This window comes from Poecile atricapillus, chromosome 12, assembly GCF_030490865.1.
Source record: "Poecile atricapillus isolate bPoeAtr1 chromosome 12, bPoeAtr1.hap1, whole genome shotgun sequence".
Classification (NCBI taxonomy): Eukaryota; Metazoa; Chordata; class Aves; order Passeriformes; family Paridae; genus Poecile; species Poecile atricapillus.
In genome coordinates this window covers 2,931,850-2,959,198 of record NC_081260.1, presented here as the reverse complement: position 1 = coordinate 2,959,198, position 27,349 = coordinate 2,931,850, and the positions used below count along the sequence as shown (strand labels likewise).

Sequence of the window (27,349 nt, the reverse complement as noted above, 5' to 3'; positions counted from 1 at the left end):
GAAATTTCATCCTAACACAAGAAACCCCTTTTTTACCGTGAGGATGAGTGACCCCTGGAAACACCTGCCCAAAGGGCGTGGAGATGTTACAAACCTCAGTCCTGGGGGAGCAGCTCTGGCTCTGCTGGGACAGGCTTTGAGCCAAACTCTTCCCCCATTTGTTAACACAGGGATGCTCCTACACAAGATTATTCCACAATTTCCCAGTTTTCACCAGCCCCACAACTCTACAGGCTCAGTTTTTGCTCCAGTGTTAGTGTTTAGCAGAGCTGGAACCACACCTAAACCCCAATCCTTGGCCTTTTGCTGAGACAGCTACAAATATTTAAAGGAGATGAAAGAACATGATTTTAAACAGCCTTCAGATGCTACATTTTTATTACAGAGGTTATAATTGCCATTAGAATGATGGAGGCACAGTCTTAAAATAATAGGAAACATGAGACAACATGTTTTGAGATGCAAAGAACTGTAACAGCCCTACATTAACATTCCAACCAGCATTGCTTCTCCATTCTTCATCCCTAAAACTGAATAACAAAAGTTCTTCAGTTTAAAACATTTTGCTGGAACTTCTAAGCAAAAAAAACCCAACAAAACAAAAACATAGTTTTTAATAAATAAAAGTGTTTTCTTGCTTCCATTGTGTTCTGGCAGCTTCACATTATTTTTTTTGTATAAAATTTCAAGTGTTTTAAATTCTTTTAAGAGTAAGTTTGGTATGATTCAAAGAGTAACTTTTAAAGCCTGGAGCGTATGTACTTTTTTTATTAAATAGAGCACAGGTTTATAAATAGCTAGACACAGAAAACAATAAAATAGACAAAGGAGTAATACAATATTGTTTGTAACTGAGTGCTTCCAAGTGATACTTTAAATTTCTGAATCCAAACTGTCTCCAACAGGAGGGACCTATTTACATATTAAAACACTTACATTTGGGAAAACATGGAGCTCCCACACGATTTCACTTGCACTGTACATTCAAACTGAAAGGGATTTTGGTTCTTCAACATAAAGCACCTTTTTTAATATTTAAATCACATGATAAACATCCTGCAAGTCATTACCTCATCCTTGGGGAGTGCTGGACAGAAAACCTGCTTTCAAAAATCTGAGTTTATCACAGGCACCTTGCCCCCACCCCCACCTTGGGTTCAGTTCTTTCCTCTCCCCAAAAATCCACTCAAAAATCTGAACCTGATCCTCTGGGTGTCCCTACAAGCTGCTCTCACATCCCTCCCAGCCAGCAGCTGCTGTTCCTTATTCCCTGATAATCATCCTGCACCTCTTCAAGTGTCCTGGTTTGGAAAAAAGCCTTATTTTGCTGTACCTGGATCAAACACTGAGTTTCACAGAAAATGATAAAGCCTAGAAAAAACACCTGTGTTGGGAAAAGGTTGGGAGGTAAAGCCGTAAACATTCAACCTACACAGCATTTGGACAATGAGAGGCTGAAGTGCTCTAAAAATATATTTGGAAATTGTCTAAACAAGTTCTTAATGCTGCTTTATTTACTAACCAGGAATTCAACCCTGAATTAGCTCCCTGGTTCCTGCAGTGGGAGGGTGATGTGTCATTTCCCTGCCATCCACTGAAACTCCCATCTGAAGGAGTGACTGAGACCACCCACAGCACAGAGATGTAAATACCTCCCTTTCACCTGCACAACCGTGCCAAGAACATGGAGAAGGAGGGTGGATAAACAAGACAACTGAAATCTTTGCATGATTGTAAAGCACTAAAACCCATCCTAACACAATCAGCTTTGGGTAAGGATCTGCTTTGTAAGAACAGCTCTGCTGCTTCAAACTGAGAACCAAACTTCATGGAATGGCTGTGCTGTGATGTATCCCAGCATGTAACACCACCACACATTACATACAGGTGCAATCTAATTTATAAAAATACTCTATATTCATTTAGAGATATTAAGAACCCAAATCCTCCTACAGAAATATTTTGTTTCTTGAACCAGCAGCACGTGCTACTGCTCTCCTCACTGCAATACAGGTACCCTGATTTCCTAACAACACATCCCCCAGCAAAGCCCTTCTGCTCTCACACAAAGGGATTTTTCTGGTGGTTCTCAAATAAAATAAAAAAGCAAGAGCTGTTTACTCAGGACTTTTTACATACACAATCTATGCCCTGACATCAGGCTTTGAGTTAAAAAGCATAACATTAAAGAGAACCTCTTTGTCTTCACCAAACTGAATATTTCTCCTCTACAAGCACAACTGGTACATGTTTACATCATGGACTGCAGTTCACAATGAAATTTAACATTTTTGATGGGCAGCAACTGCTGCCAATGGCTGCCTCAGCAGTGGAGGGGGAGAGAAAGGCTCAGTGAGTAACAAACAGGTAACCTGCTACTGCTGATGAGCATCTCCTTCTCACTGAGGATCTTTTTGATATTAATGATTTCATGATCAAAAGCTGCATTTTGATATTGCAGTTCAGCAACAAATGACAACTGTCTGAATTCACAATGCCTGGATCTGCACAGACCAAGCAGAGGAGGTTTGGATCAACCAATGTAGTGATGCTGGGCCCATTCCTAGAATACAGACACTTTACAAGCAAAGCCTGAACTGTAAAGATTTTAAAGGCAGTCTGTGACAAACTCCCCTGGTTCACTGAAGGAGTGCCAGTAGATCCTGGTGGTGAGCGCTGCTCCTTCCTAAAGCTGAACACTTTGGCTAAAACCATCTCACACTGATATTGCATTCAGGTGTTGCAGGAGTTTTTGGCTTAGGAGAGGTTGGGAATGAACAAAGCTCCCAACCCAGGCAACCTTCAGACAGACAGACTCTCCTGAGACTGTCAGAGTGTGCAGAGCTCAGTGTGGGATCGGCCCCAAATGTCCCCATTTTCTGCCACGCAGGAATCCGGATCCCACGGAGATGATTTGGAGCCTGGAGTGTGAAAAGCTGGAACCAGATGCTGACAACAAGAAAAGGCATTTGAGAGGACTCATTTCCAGCAGAAGGCAGGCTGGAGGAGTGAGAGGGTTCTGAAGTAAGGCACATCTCTCTGCAAACAGAACCTTCAGGATTTTGCAGATGCAAATTCACAATTTTTTAACACGGTACTGAACTCCACTATGCATAAAGTACCCTGGTATAAGGCTGGAAAATCAGTTTCTGCTTCCTTGGTTTCCTTAATTGTATTTTGACAATTTGCCAAAAATAAAGGCTATACTGCAAGCTCCATGGAATGGGAACACAGCCCTGTTTGTGAGCATCAACAGCCCCGCACCAGATATTTTTGGTAAGTCTAGATTAAAAACCACAAAAGACCTTGGAAAGTCACTGCAAAATCTACCTCTACACTGAAGAAGAAATGCATCCAGGAGACCTCCACAAAGATCAGGACATGCACAGACCTCACAACAGCTGTTTTGGTTGTGTTTTTTACTTTGGGGTTTTGTTTTGCCTCAGTGGGGGTGGGAGGAGCGAGGCTTTCATAAGGCTGTGTCATCCTCTTCAAAATCTCCCACCAGAAGTGAATGTTTGTCTGGCTCACTGAGGACGATGCTGTTCACTGAGCGCTTGTCTGAGAACAGGGAGGTGATGGAGGCTCTGCTGTAGGTGACAATTCGATCCATCAGGCTCAGCTTGGGGGAGCCAGCCCCGCTCTCATGGATGCCCACGTGGACACTGATCTCTGATGGGCTCTTGTGCCTCAGCTGACCACGGGCACGGAACTCCAGCTTCTCAGAGCTTGGTTTCTGGTACCTAAGGAAGGAGAAATCAAAATGTATCAATACCTCTGAAGCTGAAGTACATTGAAATATGGATAGAAACTGATTATGCACAAGTCAGAGGCATTTATAATTTGACCAACAAGATTTCTCACAAACACACAAAGTTCATTAAGGAATTTCCCATTCTGAACACTTCTGATTTGTACATCTCTTCACATTAGAAATCACATTTTTAAGCACTACTGTCTGCTTAACACAGACTTGCCTGAACTGTTCTTCAAAAGCCTTCAAAATCTCTCACAGTTGCACATTTATTTTCTGTCACTCAAAGTAAAACACCTGAGCTTCAAATCCAAGTTACAAACCACAAGACTGTTCCTACTCACATCTTTAGGAGCAAAGAAGAAAGCACAACGGAGACTGAGGAGGCAGCCATGGCTGCAGATCCCATCCAGGGCTGCAGAACCAAACCAATGGGCAGGAAGACACCTAGAAAATGACACCAGCTGTTAAGCTCAGAGCAGGAGCACTGCATTATTCATTTATTAATAGATATAATTTCATATGGACTGTTCTGTTCTAGTTGTTTTTTAATTTGTTAGTAAATGAGGTTTTAGTTTAAATGACCAATATTTAATACATAAGGATTTGTGGTTATCTCAACTAGAACCTCAGCCTGAAACTCAGAGTTGACATGTCCTGCCCACCTTGCAATAAAACTGCCTGCTCACAGGTTCAGGCTCTTTCAATAAACCTTTTATCTTGAAGGTATTTTGATGTGCTGAGCACATCCATAGGAGCCACAGTGTGGGAGGAGGACAGCTCACAAATATTCCACTGCAACATCCCCAGGCAGAGAACTCTGCCCTTACTGACAGCCAGAGAGAAAGACAATGGAAACTCTCCCACACAACAATAAATCACTGCAATCTTCTACTCACTGAGCCCAATCCAATTAGTGCAGGCAGCACTCACACACCTGCAGCTATGGGAACTCCAATGAGATTATAAATTAGAGCAAAGACAAAGTTGATCCGGATCCTCTTCACGGTTTTCCTGGATAAATCTATGCTTGCTACCACATCCATCAGGTCATCCTGCAAGTTAAAATGTTCATTGGAGCAGTCAGAGAGACAGAGAGCACACAGGCGGTGTCTTCAGTCTTGTTTTAGAGCTCACTACAATGCACTGGCTGTAACAGGCTATTCACAGAGAGCTCTTAGCAGGCTGTTCTGCTCAGTGCCAACCCATCATAATCCAGGTAATGTCCACAGCACCTCCCAGGACAGCTCCAAACACTCCCCACAGTCTGCCAGGGAGTTGCTGATGTGCAGGAAGACATTCCTGCTACCCTGGAGGTGCCATGGTGCATTACCCAAATGTAATTTATGTTTGCCAAAGGACAGCTCACTTTGTCTTCCTTTGCCAGTCTCAAACTTTACCCCAAAATGTGCAGTGCCCAGAAAATGTGGAAGTGGGATAATCACTTTTATCCTTTGTGGGATAATCACTGCACTAAATACAGTGAACACAATCTCTGCTCCACTTCTCCAGCTGATGGAGACTGTGCACCCCTGCATCACCCAAAACATCCTGGGCCTTCTGACCCCTCCTACCAGCTCCCTTTACCTCTGATTTCTTACCCTGATGAGAACCACATCAGCTGCCTCGATGGCCACATCCGTGCCCGTGCCAATGGCGATTCCCACGCTGGCCATGGCCAGGGCTGGCGAGTCGTTGATCCCATCTCCAACCATGGCCACCCGCTTCCCTTCGTCCTGGAGCTGCTTCACTTTGGCCACTTTGTGTGAGGGGAGAACCTCTGCAAACACTTTGGTGATGCCAACCTGAACAGAGAGAGAGAGAGAGAGAGAGGACACAGCTTTTCCAGCAGCTGTCAAAGCTCCTGCCTGGAGTGATGTGGCCAGGAGGAGTGAAACCTGTATTATCACTCCCGAGCTAAAGAGCAAGCCCAGCTGATGATATGAAAACAGCTCTGAATTCACAGCTCATGTTACTTCCATTCAAAAACTTCTTGCATTCTTTATTCCCAGTTTTTTGAAACTACCATCTTTCACAGCAGCCCAGCCACCTGCAACATGAACATGCCACACCACCCTTCCTGCTGAAACCAGCCCAGCACAGGGCACAGCCCACCTGGGAGGCGATGGACCGGGCTGTTTTGCTGTTGTCACCCGTCATGAGGACAACTTCTAAGCCCATGCTCTTCAAAGTGTACACTGCCAGCTCAGCCTCTGGCTTCACAGTATCTGCAATAGCTATCAAGCCACAGAGCACTCCTGAAAACAGAAAGAAAGTGTTTGTAATAAAGACCTTTGTTAATTTAGGGGGGAAAAAAGGCAACTTTTAAGTTCCAGAACCAGTTCATACTGACAGTAGGAAGTGGGATGAGAGCAGGTATTGGTGCAGCAATGTTTAAAGCAATACAGAGCATGGACTGTACAACCATAATGAAAAATAAATTAATTTTGTCTCCCTTTTCACCTTTTGCTTTCTTTGAAGTCTTTGTATTGTATTATTATGCCAAACTCTCCTGTCAGCTAAGAAAGGCAGGAAGAGCTTTTCCCATAAGAAAGGGCTGTAAAACTGATTAATTATCTCTTTTCATCCCCATTACCCTGCTCAGGTGTAGCTGCTATGACATCACTACTTATTAATCTCTATTCATGTGATGTTTTATGTGGTATTTAGTGGCAATCAAACTGAATACAGCAGCAGCAGCCCTGAACTCACCATCCACAGCTGCCAGAACAGCTGTGCGGCCTCTGCGCTCGTGCTCCATCATGGCTTTGTCCACCTCAGCTCTCACCACGAGGCCATTCCTGGTCATCCACTCCCTGTTCCCAATGAGAACTGAGTATTTCTGGGAGGTCACACGAGCTGAAGGAAGAAAACACAATGCTGTGTTATCATGTGGACGAGAAGGGAGCTTCCCTGCAGCTTGTCCCAGCATACACTGGAACTGCAGGGAATCCAAACAGGAATCAAGAATTCCTCAATACTTTCTGCCCTATCACCTCTTCATGTGATCTTCACAAGGGAAGACACGTTTCTTCAGTCCTGGGGAGTCACCCCATGTCAGAGGGCCAAAAACCACAAGTCAAAGGACAGTAGAAAGGATTTCTCAGTGCTTCTCATTTCTATGAACAGCCCTATGGAGTTGAAAGACCTAACAATGAGCTGTCATTGAGTGAAAACTAATCAGTTATGCAAATTCAAAATTTTGGCTAGCAAATGGTAATTTGGGACAAAGCAAAGCAAAGCCAGAGAGAGCTGACAGACAATTCCTGTCTGATTTTCCAGTCCCATATTCAACATGCAACTTGAAATTGTATTTAACTTAAATGTTCTGAGTGATGTATGAGCACAAAATAAACTAATGAGCAACTATTTAATGTGTGCCTTGATGTCAGCCCAGTTCTCCAAGGCAGAAATAAGTGACCTCATTCCTAAGGATCCTAAGGACACAGCAGTAAAAATTGTTTTATTCTCTTACTCAGAGTTAACTTACTTGGTAACTCAGCATCAATGATCAAAGCAGGCTGCACTGATTCTTGTGCATTCTCCTCAATTTTCACAAGTGTCACATTTTTAACATTGTTTTCTTCAACCATTCTGTTGTTCTTGTAGAGCAATGCTTCAATATTGGTGACTTTGCAACTAATGCCACAGCCTGGAACTACCTGGAAATCTGTACACGTCCCCAGGGTTTCTGAGTTCAGCTCCTAGAAAAAGAAGATGGAAACTGATGAAATTTTGAAATACATAAAAGCACAATGCAATTATAAAGCCCACAAAATAAAGTGCAGTTGAGCAAAGAGGAGGAGAGAAATAACCATCAAAATCTAGGTGTGAGTGGTGCCTCTAACATGATGTGATTTATATGGCTCTACAGTTTTCAGCTTTCCCAATGTAACACAGTGACTAAATCTGCACAAAGAGTCTCGTGGTGCTGATGAAGTCCTGCAGGAGAGGTTCTTGCACAGCAGGCTGTGTGTGGGAGCCCCTCACCTTTTTGCAGTACTTTGTGATTGCTGCTCCCAGGGGGTGCTCGCTGCTGCTCTCCGCTGTCCCCACAATCGCCAGCATTTTGTGACGAGGGAGGAGGTTCCCCTCCACCAGGAACTTCACCTGCATCACCTCTGGAGTGCCGTGGGTGATGGTCCCCGTTTTGTCAAACACAACCACCTTCACCTGCAGGAAAGCAGGAAGATTTCAATCGAGGAGCTGAGCAGGGAGGCACAGATTCCTCAGAAAAACACCCACTCAAAACCAAACTCCCAAACAGAGCCACGACCTAACATGGAACTGCCCGGGACCCACCAGGATATTCCACCACCTGCTCCAACAACAGCTGGCAAAACACCAGCACCCCCTGTAACTTTTCTCTAAAAAGTCCTTTTTCTGTTTCTTTGTTTCTGCTGCATCTCTTTTGTATTTTTCTTTTTGTTCTTGGATTTCTCAGCTTCCTTTGGACTGAATTTTTTTGGGATCCTCCCTTGTGGGGAGCTCTGCTTATCTCAGTTCTTCTGATTAGAAGAAAACTCCCAAGCTCGTTAGAATCTTGTTTCTGGTGTTTATTAACAGGTGATCACAAAACTTAACAGGTCTCTCCAGGCTGGCTACACAAGGTTAATCTTTGCAATTTGGTACATTTCCTTCTTCTGATGGTACAAGGCTTTGTGGCACACTTTGTGTCTGATGCACAAAATGGCCTCGAAATATGCAGTTCTTTTATCTTTATATCTATTTTTACCCAATTAACAATAGACATGTATATTATTTTTCTTAATGACTCAATGACCCATCACCTCTGTGATGCACTGCGGCATTTTCTATCCAATCGCTTACTACTACCCAAAAACCTCTAGGAGAACATGAAGAAGAAAGAGGAAGGGACAAGGGACAACACTCTAAATCTTCCATCTTGTCTCCTGTTCTTTAAACTAACTTTTTCACCCAGTGATTTAAAAAAACTTTCTAATCTACACACTTACACTTTTAGCTTTTTTCATATAACTTTAACATTTGTTTTCATGTATCACCATGAAAACCTGCTCATGAATTTCATATTACATGAAATTCAGTGTTTTTCTAGATCTCATAACTTAGTATCAGAAACAAGGGCACACACTCTGTATTCCAGGCTCCAACACCCCCAGGCTGGGCAGCCCTTGGGGCACCCCAGGGCTCACCTTGTGTGCCATCTCCAGGGGCTCCCCGCCCTTGATGAGGATGCCGTTCTGCGCGCCCACGCCCGTGCCCACCATGACGGCGGTGGGGGTGGCCAGGCCCAGGGAGCAGGGACAGGCGATGCACAGCACCGTGATGGACGCCTGGAAGGCGAAGCGGATGATCACCTCTGCTGCTGAAATGCTCTTGTTGTAGCCCTGGGCACGGAGGGGAGTTGGTCAGGGGAGAAATCCAGCAATAGGAGCAACACATCTGACTACGCCTTGTCTGGGAGGTTGGAAATATCTGCTGTGTATTCATACTAACGTAAAGCACACTAAACCTGAGATGAATGACTAAATTAATCAGTAATTAACCAATTTGTGTTCTATACTGCATCCACCCTCAACTGTTTTATTTATAGGACATTTTCCTAAAAAAGACACGACATGCTACGACTCTTTAAATGATGCACTTTTATTAAAGATATTCTATCAAAAATATATACAGTAGGGAGGAAAAAAAAAAGCAGATATGAAGATGGCTTTCCTGGAAACTGAGAAATTCTAATTAGAAATAGTTTTGAAACAAGAAACCCTGTGATCTAAGCAACCCTTAAGTTCAAGTTGGCATCCTGACCCTCCTCTGGAATCTGTAATGAAGATGAATTCCACTGATTGCCAAGATGAATTCCCACAGAGCTACATATGAAATTGGAGCTTGTGACAGGAGGAACTTCTTTTTCCCACAGAGAAGGGATGGATGGTGGGAAATTTTTGATATTTAATATTTACTTCTTTTAATTAACTCTTTTTTTTTAATCCTAATTTACAAGAGTTGATTAATTACTGTGGACTCTCTAAGTATAAATGCAGGAATGATACAATATAAAAAAATACATAATGTAAAAAATGTAATAACAAGAACAGCAACTGCCTGCTAGGGTGATCCAGAAAGGGAACTACTGTAGTCTAATAGAATTGTAAGGCTGTTTATTAAATATTTCAGAAGGTGTTTAAGGAGATTTACTTACCAGAAAGTACTTTTCCACTACTTCAAAATCCACGAACCCAATTATAATCCAGGCAAAAAGGGTAACCACAGAGACAGCCACAATAAAAGGAACGAAGTAGCCACTAAGTTTGTCTGCAAATTGCTGGATGGGAGCCTGGGAAGGAGAAACATCACTCAGCACCATCATGTTTGTGTCTGAAGGCACAGAAGAGTCACAGCTGCTGCTTGCAGCACACTTGGCTTGCCACACTTGATAATTACAGATTTACTTAATAAGAGGATGAGACTTGGCTCAGTAGACAGGATCAAAGTCCTTATTCAGCAAGATACTTCATTATGCAGCTACAATTCAAATCCAAGCAGTCCCAGCCACCCCTGCAGTGATTTGGTGTGCTGGTGCCTGCATGAAACAGCAAACCCCAAGTGTTCAATGGGATGATACTCTACCTTAGAGGTCTGGGCCTCCTCCACGAGCTGAACAATCTGGGACAGGGTGGTATCAGCTCCCACGTGGGTGGCCGAGATCAGAAGGGAACCGTTCTGATTGATGGAGCCTGCAATGACTGTACTGCCAGGCTTCTTGGTCACAGGCATGGCCTCACCTGAGACAAGAGCAACAACAGACACAACCCTGCTGAAAAAGGCACCTTTGGGACAGCTGCCAACTCCTAGCAAGGGGGAGAACATCAGCTTCCACTTCCCCTCTGCAGATTTGTTTAAAGGAAAAGGTTTCCACACTTGGAAAAAGCAAATGCTGACCTGTGATGAGAGACTCGTCCACCATGGAGTGTCCTTCAATAACACGGCCATCCACTGGGAATTTGCCTCCTGGGACCACCTTGACAATGTCACCTCGCTGGACCAGTTCCACATCCACTTGTTCCTCACTGGAATAGTGCAAATGTTTTTTATAAGAGACTGGAAGTGGAGTGACCCAAACAAAGAAGGAGCTGACACTACACACAAAGCACAATCCCACTGCCTGGCATTAATGCATACAAAAACGATCACAAGAAAGTCACAGACCTCTTTGAAATGGCCTATTTTATCATAATTTTATTTACTTTCCAGTTAAGAAAATCCACTAATTGTCTTATCACAGAAAAGAAAAAAAAGAAGCAATAAATCAAAGCAGAGCAGTGTTAATTCTGCATTTTAATATTTTTATCTGTCAGCAAATCTGAAGTTATTTGCTTCATAGTTCTATAAAACAGTAAAATTTGTCTGTGAATTTAACTTATTAACAACAAAAAAGGAGCAACAAAAAAAGCAAATGATAAAGCAAGATACCTTAAAAGAACGTTATCAGGGCCCAAGGTAACAATAGTAGCTTCAGTAGCTTGTAATGAAATTAGTCTTGCCAGTGCTTCTGAGGTTTTACCCTAGAATAATAATTTTCATATTTTTCTGACTATACTATTGAAAAAAAAAAACAAAACAAAGCTGGGTAAATGACAACTGCATGTGTTGCCATTTACCCTTTTAAGAAAACACTTTCTGCAAACAGTCTGATATTAAGCCAAACTTTTATTAGTTCAGTTATTAAAGATGATTTTACCACACAGAAGGTTAAAAGAACCCATGGGATGCTTTTACAAGGTTCACAGGACTCTGAGGTGATTCTCAGTGGGAAGTTCCTCAGGAAAGTTTCTGCTTCTCTCACCTTTGCCACGTGCTCCAGCCAGCGCCCCAGCGAGATGAACACAAACAGCATCGGGGGGGTGTCAAAGAAGGTGACAGGGTTCACTTTGGCCCTCTCAGCCATTGCCACCAGGAGGATGATGAAGGAGTAGAGGAAGGCAATGGATGTTGCCAGCACCACGAGCACGTCCATGTTGGCTGTGTTGTGCCTCAGTGCTCGGGAGGCCTGGATGTAGAAGTGCCACCCCCCAAACACCTGCAATGGCATTTCACACGTCTCTTACACACAGAAGCAGCTTTTCCAGTTTATTTGTGCTATTTGCCTCTCTCCCTGAACAAAATCCCAGCTCTAGCTGGGGCTGTGCTCTTCCCACAGCACTCTCAGGTATTCCCAGTGCCCTCCCAGTGGGACTCAGGAGCTGCCTCAGTGCACAGCAGCTCTCCACAGACTGCCCTGCCCCTGAGAGTCCCCAGCATCCATTATTTTGGCAACAGCAGAAATAATGCTCAAAAGCATTTTGCATCAGTATAACTGCATTCACTTTTCAAACTTAATTTCTTCATCATCTTCCAATTTGAGCACTTCAGCCCAACAAAGCAGGAGCAGTCATAACCCCACTCACTTGCACAGGGACACAGAGTAAAAATGAGAGGAAATTCATGACAGACAATCCTGGTAGGAGCTGGTATTCCAAGATCATGGAAGAGTGCAGGGCCTCCATCTCCTCACTGCTCATGTTGTGATGTGCGTGAGCATCCGAGAGCTGGCTGTCCATCACCATCATGTAAATCATCAGCCCCATCACAGGGATACAGAAAACCAGGCTCACCACAAAAGACCTTTTCCACCTCAGATTTAAAAAGATAAAAAAAAAAAAAAGGGAAAAAACCAACTTGTATTGCAGTCAACTGCTGGATAATATTTTAAGTAGTAAGTCTGTACAGTCACAGAGAAAAATCATAAATTGATAGTTGATTAACAAAGAAGAATCAAAGATGTTTATGGAATCTTAGTATGCTCAGGAATACTTACTGCCTGATTTCCTGTTTGTGATCCAGATGACTGGCAGATCTATCTTTTTTGACTAAGGAAGTAGTAAAACCTAAATCCTAAGGGAAAAAAAGAACAATAAAAAAGAGAACAGTGGGTTCTGAAATGCACTTTGTGCTCAGTTACTGATGGTGCCAGTCTTACTTTTGATTAACTTTATTAACGTTTCTGATATAAAATATTGTTTAGCTACTGTTGTCTGTTACTATTGTTTCATTACTTTTCAAAAGGAGAAAAGCAATCTGATGTAGAAATTTACCTGTCTGGAATAAAATGCTATTCTAACATGTGGCTTTCCAAAATGGTTGTTGCTAAAGTACAGAAAATGAGAAACTGAAGGGGAAGGCTGAGAAACTTATTTCACCTCTACTGTACTGCTACAGTACTTGATTTTTAAATAAATGTGCTTTATTTTTCTACAAACCTGTAGCTGGTATCTCCAAGTCTACCATGACCTGGTAGACATCATTTATTTTTAAAAACTTAGGCAAAGTTGTAACAGAGCATTTTTAAGCCAGAACACACAAATCAGCAGCAAAAACCTGCACTAAGAAGAAAGAAGATGGAAGGAGAGAGATCTATTTTTTTGCTTTGACAACCTTTCCTTCTATTTCTGGGGTGTGTAACTCTTCTGAGGACACTGGATTTCGTAGGAGACTCGGTGCCTACATGAGACTCACCTTTATCACTTGTATGACATCTCGAGGACCAATGGCCTCAGGGTCATACTTGATGTGGGCTTTGTTGGTCGCCAGAGCTACTGAGCAGTACAAAACACCATTGGTCTTCATGAGGGTGGATTCTATCTTGTGCACACAGGAGGCACAGGTCATCCCTCTCACCTGTAAAATAAAGGTTATTTTATTTATTTAAACCTGTTAGCAAAGCACAAGTTACCTGGCAAATACATCTTAACAAGCAGGAAAAGTGCTTGTGACTACGCTGCATTATTTATTGCTTTGATCTGGGGTGTGAGCACTGTGGAATCAAAAAGCAGTTTGGGCTGGAAGGGTCCTTAAAGACCATCTGGTTCCAACCCTGACGTGGGCAGGGATGCCTCTCACAAAATCAAGTTGCTCAAGTCCCCCTCCAACCCTTCTAGAGGAAGCACAGCACAGGGATGAGGTTATTAAGCCCTGCTGAAGCTCTGTTGGATGCTCAGTCTCAGAGCTGGGGGACACTGAGATACACTCAGCTTCAAAAAGGAAAAATAAAAAAAAGGGCTAAATTCTGGCAACAGGAAGACCAAACAGAAGGAAACAGGAATATTTCTCTGCATTTTCAGTGTAGTAGTAGTGAGCCAGCACAGTTTGCAGGCCAAGATAAAATCTGTGATACATACCTGACGTACCCTTATACTTAATTTTTTATAAATTAATCTTATCACACAATTAATCTCTAAGAAATGGACACTAACACAGGCACATCCAACAGATTAAAGTAATGGTGGCTGGGTTTAATGATCAGCTTACAACAAGTTCCAGAATCCCATCTCCTTCCCCGCAGTTTTCCATCACGGTGGCTCCAAAGCCCAGCTCCCGAATGAGCTCTGCAATAGCTGCAGGGTGAATGACAGCAGGGTTGTACCTCACTTCTGCCTTCCCTGCCATGAGGGCAACAAGGATCGAGTGGATTCCTAGGAAACAAAATGTGTGAGTGGCATTTCAGGCTTAAGAAATATCCTACTTTTATTGTAACATGAATACACAACACAATATACTGAAGTTGGGAAAGCTTCTGTGTTGTATATAAAGAAAAACAGCCTCGTGTTTGGAAGCTCCAGCAGCACCTCAGTGCAGGTGTGACAGATAAAAGCATCATTCCACATGAGCAGCATACTTTTAACAGTTTAATTACAAACATTCTCTCCATGCTATATGAAAAATTATCTATTTTTCCTTAAAATAAATTATTTTAAACCACAGTGCTGCATATTTCTCTGATCTGCATTGATCATTTCTGGATGCTTTTTTTAAGGAGAACCTGTACAAGAAAGGGCAGATCCAACAGTGCAATCCCACTGGGCACTGAGAGTATTTACATTCATCCACTTTCTAGGATGAAAAAAATTAAAATCCAAGCTGACTCGAAACCCATCCATCTTCATTACAATAATTAAACACAGTCTGCATTAATGACTGTTACATCACAGTCATGCAACTGTTTGTTCCTGCAAATATAATCACAGCCACCACTGCCCTGACTTGCAAAGCTAAAATTAACCTGTGCCCCTTTCATCCCCTCACACTGTCCCTTCTCACAGCTTCCTAAAGCACACAACTGCTTCTGCCTTTCAGCTGCACACCTGGGAACCTCCCTCCAGTAGGAAAGAGCTGGTTTACCTTCAAAAGGATTCCCTATTTGATCCCAATATTCTTTGGAGCACTCAGCCTCTGCTTTTGCAACATCAGCGTCTGGGCAGTTTGTCCATAAAGCAGCAAGGATGTCCCTGTTCCCACCCTATGGGCCAGAGGTGAGGAGGAACACTTGTCCTGATAACCCACCCCTTAAAAACACCACAAAAGCCAGATGGATTCTCCAAACAAATGCTTGGAAATGTAACAGACCACAATGACACACATCTCACCATCCTCCCTTCTCAGGTTCCTCTCGATGTTGGCCACACACGAGGCACATGTCATTCCTGTCACCTGCACGTAGCACTTGGAGATGGTTTTGCTCTCCTGCCTGCCAAGGTGGGCTGGTGGCACTTTGGAGGGTGGCTCAGGCTTGTGAGAATCCAGCTGTGCTTCAGGGCAGGGCTGAGCTTTGGCCACAGGGAGCTCAGCCTTTGCTGGAAAGGAGATTGCAGTTTGTGACACTGTGAACAGCCAGTGCAGGGAGGGATGAGCTGCTGGGACACACTGCTGTTCACCGAGACTGAAAATGGAAATGGTGACTGTACACACCTTGTCAGCAAAAGAAAACAAGACAAAGGTGGGCCACTGATTAACTTATTGGCTTGTTACTATTTTTCCTTTCGCCTTTCCTCATTTGTCCTAGTTCTGTTGCACATCCTCTGTCCTCTCCTGAAGCTGTAAGCAAAACCTCTCCCTCTCAACCTTAGTTTTACACAGTTTTATTGCCTTTACCTGGAGCACAGAGCTGAACTTGTAATCAAGTGCATGTTTCATAAGCAAAACCCATGTTTTTAACCTTAGAGAAAGGCTCTGGAACTACAGGCTCCTTACAGCAATTCAGGGGATGCTCTGTTTGTGCAGGAACAGGGTGAAAAGGATTAAATGTGAGCACCCAACCACTTCTGCAGCTATTGACATAAAACAGCATTTATCTGACATATTCATATTGCCAGACACCTCAAGAATTTGAATAAATCTGATGTTTTAAAGGATGTGCACATTATCTTTAACGATCTCAGCAGTGAAGACATAAAACTTCTCTTGGCAAGCACAAAGTCTATGTCAGCTGCTAAATTTCATCTTGGGTGGTACCAAATCCTAAAACTGCACAACCCTTGTAAATTTAAAATTGTTTCAGATGTTATTACCTGGAAAAGATGCATCAAATCCCATATCCTCTATTGAGGACCTCAAGTCTTCTGGGCTTGTCTGCAGCGGGTCATATTCTATAGTCCCATTTCCATCTGGCAGAGAGACATGAACAGATTTCACACCTGCCTTTTGGGACAGCACTCGCTCGATGGACTGCACACAGGAGCTGCAAGTCATGCCCTCAATATTGATCACAACAACTTGAGTGAGAGGCTGGCTGGGATCCTTGGAAGCAGGGTGAGATTTCAGTGGAGACACCAGCGTGGGCAGAAGTGCCAGGTTCTCATGCTCCTCAGGAAGGCTGACTCTGAACCTCTCTGGAGACACATTCTCCACAGCTTTCCTCAGTTTTTCTATACTAATTAAGCTTGGGTTGTAGTTTATAGCAGCAGATTTGTTCTCTAGAGAAACCACGACGCTCGTCACCGCCGGTAACGCTGATATGGTGCTCTGGATGTTGAGGACACAGGAATTGCAGTGCATCCCCTCAATTCTGAACACAACTGTCTTTGTGCCAGTCTCGCTGGAGCTTTCCATCTGTGATGCCTCAGAGTCCCTGGGCTGAGCATTCCTCAGCCTCTCCAGGTCAATCCCACCGAGCTTCAGGGGTTTAGGCTGCTTTTTGAAGGTTGCTGTGAAACCTGCCGCTTCAATTTGCTGTTTTATTTCTTCTGCTGTGATTAGAGAAGGCTGGTAGACAACAACAGCTTCCTTACTGTCCAGGGACACTGGAAATTAATCAGTAAAATAAGTGTGTGTCACTGCCCTAAGCATAATAAGCACATCACAGGATCTTGTCAAAGCTTTCCAGCAACACTTTAAATGGTCAGAAATGTAACTGCAACAGAAAGGAGATTCCATTGGTTTGGTAAAGATCAAACAACTTAGTTCTTCAGCCAGTTTTTGTCTAGTACTATGACAATTTTCAACTCCTCCTCAAATTTTTGCTCTTTCCACAGGATTTTCACAAATTGCATCATGACTTACTGAATTTATCCTTGTTTTGAGGTCTATGGCAATACACTTATCCCAAAGCTAGCTATATCAGTAAGCTGGTCTTGCCTTTTAGATTTTTAACTGGACAGAAAAAAATGAACTATCATTAATCACAATTTAAAAAAGACATCTGTTATTAGAGGTTTCTATAACTGGTAATAAGATTACGGAACACAACTACTCCAGGCTCCCGACCAAATGCAAAACAATCACTGAGCACTATCACACATGTAACAGCCACATCCTTCATACAATGTGGGCTCCTTTCTTCATTTCTAGTCCACATTAAAAATATAATTAAATACCCAGTCCCACAAAGAGTCACTGTCACGCTCAGCTATCTCATCTAAAATCTGCAACACCATCAGAAGAAAAACAGCATGGCCAACCTCAATTTACATAAAAACTCACTAAGGCTGTACCTCTAATCTGTTGAATGCCTTGCAATCTGCCAGCTTCAATTTTCATAAAAACACACCAAGGTTTTACCTTTAATCCTCTGCATTCCCTGCAGTTTGCCAAGCTTGCCCTCAATGGTGCTGGTGCAGGAGTGACAGGTCATGCCATCAACCTTCAGGCGCAGCACAGCACTGCTCCCATGGGACCAGCTGCAATCTCCCCAAGTTCCAGGTGTTACTTCTGGCACAGAGATGTTCAGATCTACCCCTGGGACCATCTGGGTAATGTGCCTGCCATTGGTGATGGAAGGGATGAAAGTCACCACCGCTGTTCTTTGATCAGAGGACACTTTCACATCCAGGATCCCTTTGTTCTTCAGCAGTGTGGCACAAATTTGCCTGGGTGTTAAGGCTGACTGGGCAGAGAGGGTGAGGAAAATTGTGTCAGGTAGAACAGGTTGTGGTTTTGAATCAGCCAGGGTAGCATCAAATCCCATGTCACAGATGGCTTCCTGCAGAGTCACTGGAGTTTGCAGCTTGGAGTCATAGATGACGATGGCGTTCTTGTCCTCCAGGGAGACCTCAAGGGGATGAACAAAGCAATTGAGTGAACTGCAACACAAAGACTTGGGAACTGACACAGCACCAGACTAGAAACTGCTTTTACTTGCAAAGATTAGCAATACTTGTCCAGTAAAACTTTCACTACTCACCTCAAAGAGCAAAGCCAGCACTGAGTAGTAACTCCTGCTCTCCTGTGCAACAACAGGGCTGGAGAGAACAGATCCCAGCCCCACTCCCAGCTCCAGAATCCTTTAGGAGTCTGTCTGGCCACTTCTACTTGCAACATCCAGACAGCACCAATGCACTTAATGAAACTTCCAGAGCCAAATTCACTTGAATTAGGATGACTAACCTAATTCAATCCCTGGAGCAAAACAGCCCACAGAAGAAATTCGAATCAGTTTGCAGCAATTCTAATGCAGTTAGGAGAAACTGCCCTCAGGCTACAAGGATGGAAAAAAATACTCTTTGAAAAAACTCACAGCTTTAAGCAGCAGTGAAAGGAGCCCAGCATTTCCAGGCAATGGAGGCACAGGATGGCAACTTGCTGTGAACAAAAACCTGCATCAGAGTTCACTAAAACCCCCTTTAGACACCTGATATGTGACAAACATTAAAGAAGCTGTTTTTCCTCTCTCTGTACATTTGGGTGATTCAGAGACATCCTCATTTGGTAATAACCTTTCCCATCTGATAGTACACATAACCTCAATTCAATTTGCTCCCAACAGATGATATATCAAACATAATAATTGCAGTTTCCAAAAGGAAAAAGCAACGCCTGCCAGAGGCCAAACACATTATCAATTCAATTCTATCTTTCCTCTGGGCAAAGGTACAACCTAAAGACCACAGTCATGATTAAATTGTATCAGTTAAATAATTTTAAGAACCACCTTTCCTCATTTCTGTCCCAATTATGGGCCTTAGCAGAATTAGCAACATAGACATTTATTGGTTTCATTGCAGAATAACCTAAAAGCAGTTGTTTGTCTGTATTAGTCATCTGACATTCATGTCCCTTGCTGACCTAAATCATAATCACTACACAAAACCCTGTTTTAATATTTACAGAGAACTTTCTGAATCAACTGATTTGCCTAGAATGAAGCTCTGATGCTGTAGAAAGGATAATTACTAAATATAACCTCAAAGTTTCTTAAGAGTCCTGCTTTACTCAGATTAAGGTTTTGCAATGTATCTTTTGAAATAGCATTCATCTTTGGGATAAGGTATTCACCTAAAAACCTAAATTCAAAAGTCTTAATAGTGCTCTTTTAAAAACCTACTTCATTCCTTCTGTAAAAGACACTGGGGATGCACATTGTATAAACCTTCCTATTCTGTCTAAAGTCACCTGTGTATTCTCAGAGATCACGTGAGAAAACACAAGGCTGACAAAACTACATTACTTTGAACACAAGGCTGACAAAGTGACATTATTTTGCTAGAATAAGGAGAAAGAGAAGATTTTGAAATCAGATTGTTCGGGGATATTATTTTACAGGCTGCTTTTAGCCTTTGCCTGGCTTCATGCTTGCAGACACCCAGAGATTTATCTGTCACAGCACAGACTCACATTAAAACTCCTTTACAGCTGAAGGAAGATGAAAAATTATCTGTCTTGTAAATTTTGCCGCTTTTCAACAAAATTTCTGTACTCAAACCCCTATTTCAGGACACAGGGAGCTGCTCTGCAGGGGAAGAGCACCACAAAGAGTCTTGCAAAAACAGCTCCACACAATGATCACACACTCCAAATTAAAATTGTGCCCAGTTCTGGGAAAGCAAGTGGTCACCTAAGATATCCCCACTAAAACAGGAGTCAGCTGTTGATAAAACCAGGAAGAAGTTATTTTCTTTGGAGTAAAATCAACAACTACAGAATGTAACGGGATGCTTTTAGAACATAGACACTAAAGAAATAAACTTTTCAATTTTCTGTTGTTAGAACTGTTCGTTCTACTACAGGCTGGGTCACAAAATTCATAGAAGTCTGCCAGCTTTTAAATTACTTTTATTATTAAAACTACTGTAAAATTATGTATTCTGCAAGGATGATCAGCTCACCCTGGAATGTTCTACAACCCAATATTTTGCCCATGACAGAAGAAAGACTAACAATGGTGCCATCTCCTCTGAGCTAAGAAAAAGGTTAAAACTAAGTCAGGCAAAGAAAGCCTGAATTAGGACAAACCCCATTCTCGACTTTTTTCCCCCATTACTTCACAATACTGAATTAATTGTAAAGCAGAAAATAAATTAAGAGCAACAATGACTTAACTCCCCTCACAGTGAAGCAAGCACCTTTTTTTCTCTCATTTACCAAAAATACACCAATAGACCTCCAACAACAACCTGCAAAGAAATGTAGAGAATAAACTCTTCCTACTTTTTTTTTTCTTTCTCAGAGCATAATTTATCATGGTTTCTCATCCAAATCTTTGCTAGAAGCAGTGCTAGACTCACTCACTTTAATGTTGTGGATCCCATTCATCTTCCCAAGGTGCTGCTCAATGCTCTGGACACAGGAGTTGCAGGTCATCCCCTCCACACCAATGGCCACAGATTTTGCCTCCATGGTGAATTTCTACTCCAATCTTCTCATTGCTGGTGGCTATAAACAATCAGGACATTAGTTCCTAAAGAATTTCCCAGAGATTGAAATGAAAACAGGGGTGTAGTGGAAGGAGTCCTCATGGCAGGGCTTGGAATGAGGAGCTTCCAGGTCCCTTCCAAACCAAACCACTCTGGGATTCTGAGATTTAACAGAGGACATTCTCCACATGGAACTGGTAGATGTCAAAATCTGAGCAGGTAACAACAGAGTGGAAAACTTTACGTATTTATTCCCATTAATTTCCAAAAATAGAAAGTGATCAGACATCTCGTATTCAAATTGGGTTACACAGGAGATCATTTAATTACATGCTGCAAGCTGTGATTCACTGGTGTGAGATATTAAATTATAGGGAGAAGCAGGAGAGAGAGTGGGACAGCAGCTCTTGGAATGCTGAAACAAGAGGATGGCACATCAGCCACGGTGGCACAGCTAGGAACGCTGTTTTTCCACATTTCTCTCTCATGTATTGCCCTCTGTTTGGAAAAACAAGTGATATTGAAGTTAGTCCACAAAGCAAACCAAGCTTTTTGCCACACCTTGTTCAGAAATGTCTCATTTCTGCTCCTCTGAAGAGTTTAATCACTATTTTTGTTCTTAAAAATAAGCCCAGAAAAAAAATAAATTATTGAACCTAAATAAAATTTGTAGAAATAACAGCTAATGAAAAGGACTTCTTTTGTCCAATGCACAAACTGTTAAGTGACTGAGGGGGAAAGAGGGCAAAAGAAGCAAATCTCCAGATTTTTTTTTAATATTTTGAAAAAAAAGTAATGCAAAGTTTCATTGACAGAGAGGTTAGTGACCAAGGAAATGATCACAGTTAATGTTTGGCAGCAATGGAAGCAGCAGTAAAATCTGATGAGTAATTGAGGAACTGAAGTGAAGCACAAGCTTAACTTGTTTTCTTACCCTGAGGACTTATCTCGGAAAATTCAATTACATTGATGTTTAGTAAAATAAATTTTTCCTGCTCCATGGTGACATTTCCAGACTGTTACAGAAGGCCTGGAGGGTTCTGCTTTCACTTTGAGACGTGCCACAAACCATGTAAGAACACAAGGAAGTTTCATCATAGAAACTGCTTTACCTCCCTGATGCACAAAAACTAAATGTTGAACTTAATTAACAAGCAGTGCAAGAAGTATAAAACTGGGAATATTGACTTTTCCAACAGATGAAATACATCTCATCCCTGCTAAGAACAGAAATACGACAACTCTACCAAAGGAGTTATTACAGATCTCCGTTGTCCCCTGCTTTTATAATAGCTGAGCTATTGGAAACAAATATTGAGTGTGAATATATTTACAAATATTGAGTGTGATTATCCACACATTACAGAAATGTAGAACTGTCACAAAAATTATCAACCAGCACAGAGGTATTTTAAGCAAATTTCATACAGCAACTCCTTTCTCAGGCTGTTCAGCACACACAGAGGTACAAAAGACTTTAAAACTCACTAAGTTCCTTAAGAAAACATTCGCTTTCCTGCCATCCTATTGAAATGTGATCCTCTGTGCTTCCCCAGCTCTTCCCTAAGGAATGCTCAGTCCACACCCAGCACACAAGGACAGCCTTGGAACTCCACAGCCAGGGATACACCAATATCCCACAAACCTGAAATACAAATAAAATTGCAAAAAACCGCTTGACTTACAGGGAACTTTGTGCACCACCAGGCACTTGGGACTAAAATCAGACATCACAGACAGAATCAATCTGCCCCCAGTGAGATTTGGAGAGATGTGAATTTAAAAGCATTTCAGGTACATGACCAACCTGGACTGGGCTGTTACTGTACTTTGAAAACAAAAATAAAGTAAGGAGACACTTTGGCTGTGAGCTGCTGTCTAAAATAATCAAAGGTTGGCAAGATTCTGCCTTACCTGTGCTTTGGTTTAAGAGACCCAAGCTGTAAGCACAGTAATATCCATTTTTACAAAACCAAGATACAATGTTCAAAGTTCTCTGTCAAACAAACAGCAACCACACTGGCAGTACACTGAATTAGCACTGATTACAGTAACCAGCAGCACTGCTACCTAATGCCCACCAAGGCATTAAAAACCCAACTGTTTAAATAAGTAAAAATAACATTAAACTTCTTTTCACATCTATTACTATTATAGTTTGTATGGGCAAAGTGTTTCCTCCATTTTCTCAGTCTGTTTCCTTGCCCTTCTGCTGTTCATTCATAAACACAGCAGAGAAAACCCCTTCCTGGAAGAGGCTGTAATTCAAACAAAAACCATAAAGGCATAAGAAAAATAAATGAAAAAAAAGAATAAAAAATTATTTTTCCTTTTTTACCCCTCAAGGCCCTGAAGTACTAGGACTGAAGCCAGAACTTCCACCACTAGAATTTATCTATTGGATCAAACTGGCTTTTCTTTTTGTTCTCTGACCTTCAATTAAGAATAACCCAGATCTCTCTGACATGAGCACAACTCACAGGTTGGTGGGGAAGACAACCAACGTGGAATTTTATTTACTTTGTTGCAGGTTGCTCATTTTCATACTAATTTTAAAAGCAGGTGGTTCTCTAAAAATATGAGGGATGTCCAAATCTAATGAGCAATGCTTGTCTCTTCAATCAGTCACACGGTATTATTAGCACTGAAGTGTTAATGAGCTGTTTCTCAATCTCTGTTTTCTGTACAGCCTTGCTGAAATTTCCAGAAGCCAAACTGTCTGGATTTCCAGTGCTCCTGAAGCTTCAGAGAGATCTTGTTCTCAGAAATAAATTTAGAGTTATATACACAGTTACTTTAAATAGACAAACCCTTTTTTCCTCTCCTTGCAAAACTCCCAGGAAAACCAGTTAAATTTAAATTTAATCTGAGGCTGTATTCTACCTTGCCATATTCATTTAGTTTCTGTTGCTCTGCATCCCTTACAAGTGCTTCAAGGTAGAAATAATTTGGCTGAAACTTGAATGAAATATTTGTCATATTTCCTCCTCCTGACAACTTTAAAGAAGTCCATGACTAAGCAGACTGAAAATACTTGTTACAGTAATGAATTAGGACTAGATGCCCACAAAAGGTACATAAATACTAACAAGTTCTCCTCATTTGGGTTAACATTTTCCCAAGTTTACATGAAAATAGACTTAGACATCAAAATATCTGCAGCAATCCATATATTTCACATCAATGACTTGTGCAAGTTAGCATGGACACATCCTTTTAATTATAATGTATTTTCTTATAGAGAAAAAACTTGAAGCTGAGGTACTGGAAAGACATGAGATGCTAAGTTATGGATTACATAGGTTTTAGAGAAAAAATAATCTTTTTATTCTTAACCAATGCAATGCTCCATTTATAAAACACCTTTACCATCAATTAGCAAAGAATTTCAGGGTTTGAGAACACAAAGAAATGGCAGCTCCCTTAACAAGTTACCAGCTCTGTAGTTAGTGCCATTTTCTTGGAGGAAGTCAGTGCTTCTATGAAGCAAATGAAGCAACAGAAAGAGGTGATTTCTACTTCCAACAGAAATTTCTCCCTATGGAAAGGAAAATTCAGCAGTGATCAAGCACAAAATGACTGAGACACTCATTCATCTCTCTAAAGACGTTTTTGATATGCTAACACCAGTCCTGCAAGTAAAATATCTGAAGAAATAAAGCTAGAGGGGGTCAAAGTAATTAATAAACCCACACTACCAAAAAAAAAATAAAATTAAAAAAAAAAAAAAGAGCAATACAAAGAGGAAATTACAACACCAGTAAAAACTCAAGAGTCCCATTTAACCCAAAAAAAGGCACTTTGGTGCTTCTAATATCTGAGCACACCCAGGCACCACAGAGCAGCAAAGCTCTGTGCCCCACAGACATTGTGCCAGTTTTGGGATTAGTAGGGAGACAACCAGGAAAGAGAGATGCTTCTGGTTACCTGTACAGCTCCAGTTTTCACCAGTTCATAATTACCTTGAATTTATAGCTGCTGAAATTAAAAGAGGTCACAGCTTGGCAAATAGCACACAAATACCAAACAGCAACAGAACCTAGCAGGTTTAATTACAACCTTTGGATTTTATTAAATTTCTAAATGGCCAAGTGCTACTTACCTTGCTTTATTTATGGCAGCAGAAAGCTAAATTACTTATTATATTAAATAGAAAAAAGGTTCCTGTCCCTGAGTGTCTGCAGGGCAAAGGGCAGGAAAGGGAAAAAACTGCATCATCTCACCCTTGGGCTTGAAAAGCGCTACAGGAGATGGGCCCAACAGGGAAGAAGGAGGTTTTATAGGGTTCATGTGCAAACAAAGCCACTAGAAAGTGTGACTAGATAGGAGATATGTATGAGAGGCCCCGGGATAGATGAGGCTTAATCATTGAGAGAGAAACTGCACATCTGCAATAAATGTCACAGCTACGTGACACTTTAAATAGGTTGTAATTCATGTTGCTCAAGACTTTAACAAGCCTTGCTTGGTCAGCAGAGGATGGAAATTTCTCTCAGGGAATTTAATTCTATACTAACTGCATGGGGGGAAAAAAAAGCACACATTGAAAACATTCTGCTTCGCTTCTAAGGAGTTTTACAGTACTTGAGACAAATTCTAAGCAAATCTTTGAACTCATTCTTGGCTTTTCACAACCTCCTGAACTCAGATTTCTGGAGAAAATGAACATTTCCTTGGAAGAACCATAGGAAATATTATGAGTAGAATATAATTTATAGCCCCTTGTTATGTGAGCATACCGAGGTCAATGGATGCTCCTCTGTCTTAAGCTTAGTCTCAAAGTACTCAGCAGTACAACATGGAATGCATTATACAGTAAAAATAAGAGGAGTAAGACAACAAACTACATATCATGTTAGCTTTTGCTGCCCTGCTTTGTCACCTGGGAAAGAAAAAAAAAAAGCTTCAGGTCTTTTCTCTACTAAGAAAATACATTGTAATTATTAATTTCCAATCAAACTGTGTTTGTGCTCACACAGGGCTTTGTCATACACACAAAGTCCCACACTATCAAATCTTTGCCTATTTACATCCACACAATTCAACAAGTTTTTTAGTACAGAAACTCAACCTTTGCTGGCTGCATGAAAGACTTTAAGATTTTAACTTTACACTACTTACACACAATTTCTAGAACATGAAAACAGGGAGGCAACAGTTAAGTTGTGTTGCTCATTTTTGTGAGATTTCACCGCAAAGCATCATCAACAACTATTTGCCCTTTTCTAGAATATCCACACTATGCTTTTAATTAGACAAAGGTGCTTGTGCACAGAGTGCTACCATCATAAGGTGACATAATAGACACTAAGGTGTTTCAGAGGGACAAGCTAAGCAGCTCAGACCTGGAACAGGAGCTCAGTGACTCATGCGCTCAGTGACTTTATCTGGCCATTGACAGGAGCACAAGAGAGACTTTTCCGATTGAATGCAGACTTATTGCGTGCCAAGTCCCGAAACGTGGATGCTCGGTTATAAGCACAGCGCGCCCGGCCCGCAGCAGCCCCGGCGGCGGGGCCGGGCTCCCGGCCCGCAGCAGCCCCGGGGGCTGCGGGAAGCGGCTGAGCACCAAACGCCGTTCTGGCTCCGGGCTGCGCCGGGACACGGAGATGCCGCCAGGACGCTCTGGGGGTGAAGCCCGGGACACCTCCCCAGGATGCGGGGACCCTCACACACAGGACGGCCCCTCCGAGGGGCTGGGCAGACCCCGGCCGAGCCGGGCGCGTTCTGGGGCCCGGACGCTCCCCTCCCGTCTGGGGCACGCAGCCGGCACCGCCGCACGCCACCTCCCGCGGGGACACGGTGACAACGGGCCGGGGGCAGCCCCGGAGCGCGGGGGAAAGCGGGAGCCCCCAGGGCGGGTCCGCACGCACCTGAGGCCGCGGGAGCGCCCCCGGACCACAACTACGGATGGATCGAGAGCCCCCCGAGGGTCCGCACTGCCGGGGACAGCCCCAGAGGACGGGGGAGCGGCAGCCCCAAGGGGGGTCCGCACCGCTGAGAGGGAAACAACCAAGGCGGGGCCCCGAGGCGAACCCGCACTGCCGGAGGGAAGGGAGCACCAAGCGGGGTCCGCACTCACCGGGGCCGCGGGCTCCGATCGCCGCTCCCGGCCCGGGACCGCCGGGCTCTTCCCCTGCCGTGCCACGTGACCAACGCCGCTCGGCCCCGCCCACCCGCCACGTGACGCGGACGGACACGTGACGGCAGCGGGAGAAGGCGGGGCCGCTGTCGCTGTATCGCGACAGGAACCCGCCCGCCACGCAGCGACAGAACCAGCTGCACTTCAAGGTTCCTCTCAAGCGGCCTGGGATTGTCTGATCATCAAACACCAGCATGACCCCATAACTGTCCTGTTCCCGCCTAATTTCTCTGGTCACTTGTACTGTGAACAAGTTAAATGCAGAGACAGGGTTGGAACCGCCCCAAATCTGGGTCCCTTCCACCCCAAATCATTCTGGGATTCCCTAAAAATTCATTAGGAAAGTCCCATTGATTCTGGGATACTGCCTGCTCCTGTGGAGCCTCTCCCACTCAAAATTGAATGTAATTTCTGCACAACTCTCAGGGGTCACAGGAGAAGCAGCTTACTGGCAGAGGGATTCAAGCCATGAAAATCCTTTTGTGGAATAAAAAGTGGGATCTTGACTTTGTCAGATGTAAAGAGATG

General features: G+C 42.8%; 1 protein-coding gene across 5 annotated transcripts; it reads right to left on the bottom strand.

The window, feature by feature from the left end:
* Window positions 1-360: 360 nt before the first annotated feature.
* Window positions 361-26,876, bottom strand: ATP7A (ATPase copper transporting alpha). 5 transcript variants are annotated; one of them, XM_058848279.1, is made up of 23 exons: window positions 26,762-26,876; window positions 20,555-20,698; window positions 17,609-18,098; window positions 16,120-16,851; window positions 15,199-15,405; window positions 14,084-14,247; window positions 13,292-13,453; window positions 12,594-12,670; window positions 12,184-12,409; window positions 11,583-11,816; window positions 11,210-11,301; window positions 10,679-10,806; window positions 10,367-10,521; window positions 9,939-10,073; window positions 8,929-9,123; window positions 7,745-7,927; window positions 7,245-7,458; window positions 6,467-6,613; window positions 5,870-6,012; window positions 5,356-5,559; window positions 4,692-4,809; window positions 4,099-4,201; window positions 361-3,743 (listed from the first exon to the last, which is right to left on the bottom strand). In XM_058848279.1, the coding sequence occupies exons 2-23, from the start codon at window positions 20,660-20,662 to the stop codon at window positions 3,470-3,472; spliced, it is 4,491 nt and encodes a 1,496-aa protein (XP_058704262.1). In that variant the 5' UTR covers window positions 20,663-20,698; window positions 26,762-26,876; the 3' UTR covers window positions 361-3,469. The 5 variants fall into 5 exon arrangements, with proteins under 5 accessions (XP_058704262.1, XP_058704264.1, XP_058704263.1 ...); XM_058848281.1 differs by lacking the exon at window positions 26,762-26,876 and adding an exon at window positions 26,553-26,744; XM_058848280.1 differs by lacking the exon at window positions 26,762-26,876 and adding an exon at window positions 26,025-26,140.
* Window positions 26,877-27,349: the final 473 nt, after the last annotated feature.

Coding starts and splice junctions, on each gene's coding strand:
- ATP7A (XM_058848279.1), bottom strand. CDS start 20,662: ATGGAGGCAAAATCTGTGGCCATTGGTGTGGAGGGGATGACCTGCAAC. Junction 10,807..11,209: donor CCTGATAACGTTCTTTTAAG/GTATCTTGCTTT, acceptor GCACTATTCCAG/TGAGGAACAAGTGGATGTGG. Junction 4,202..4,691: donor TGGAGTTCCCATAGCTGCAG/GTGTGTGAGTGC, acceptor GTCATTTTCTAG/GTGTCTTCCTGCCCATTGGT.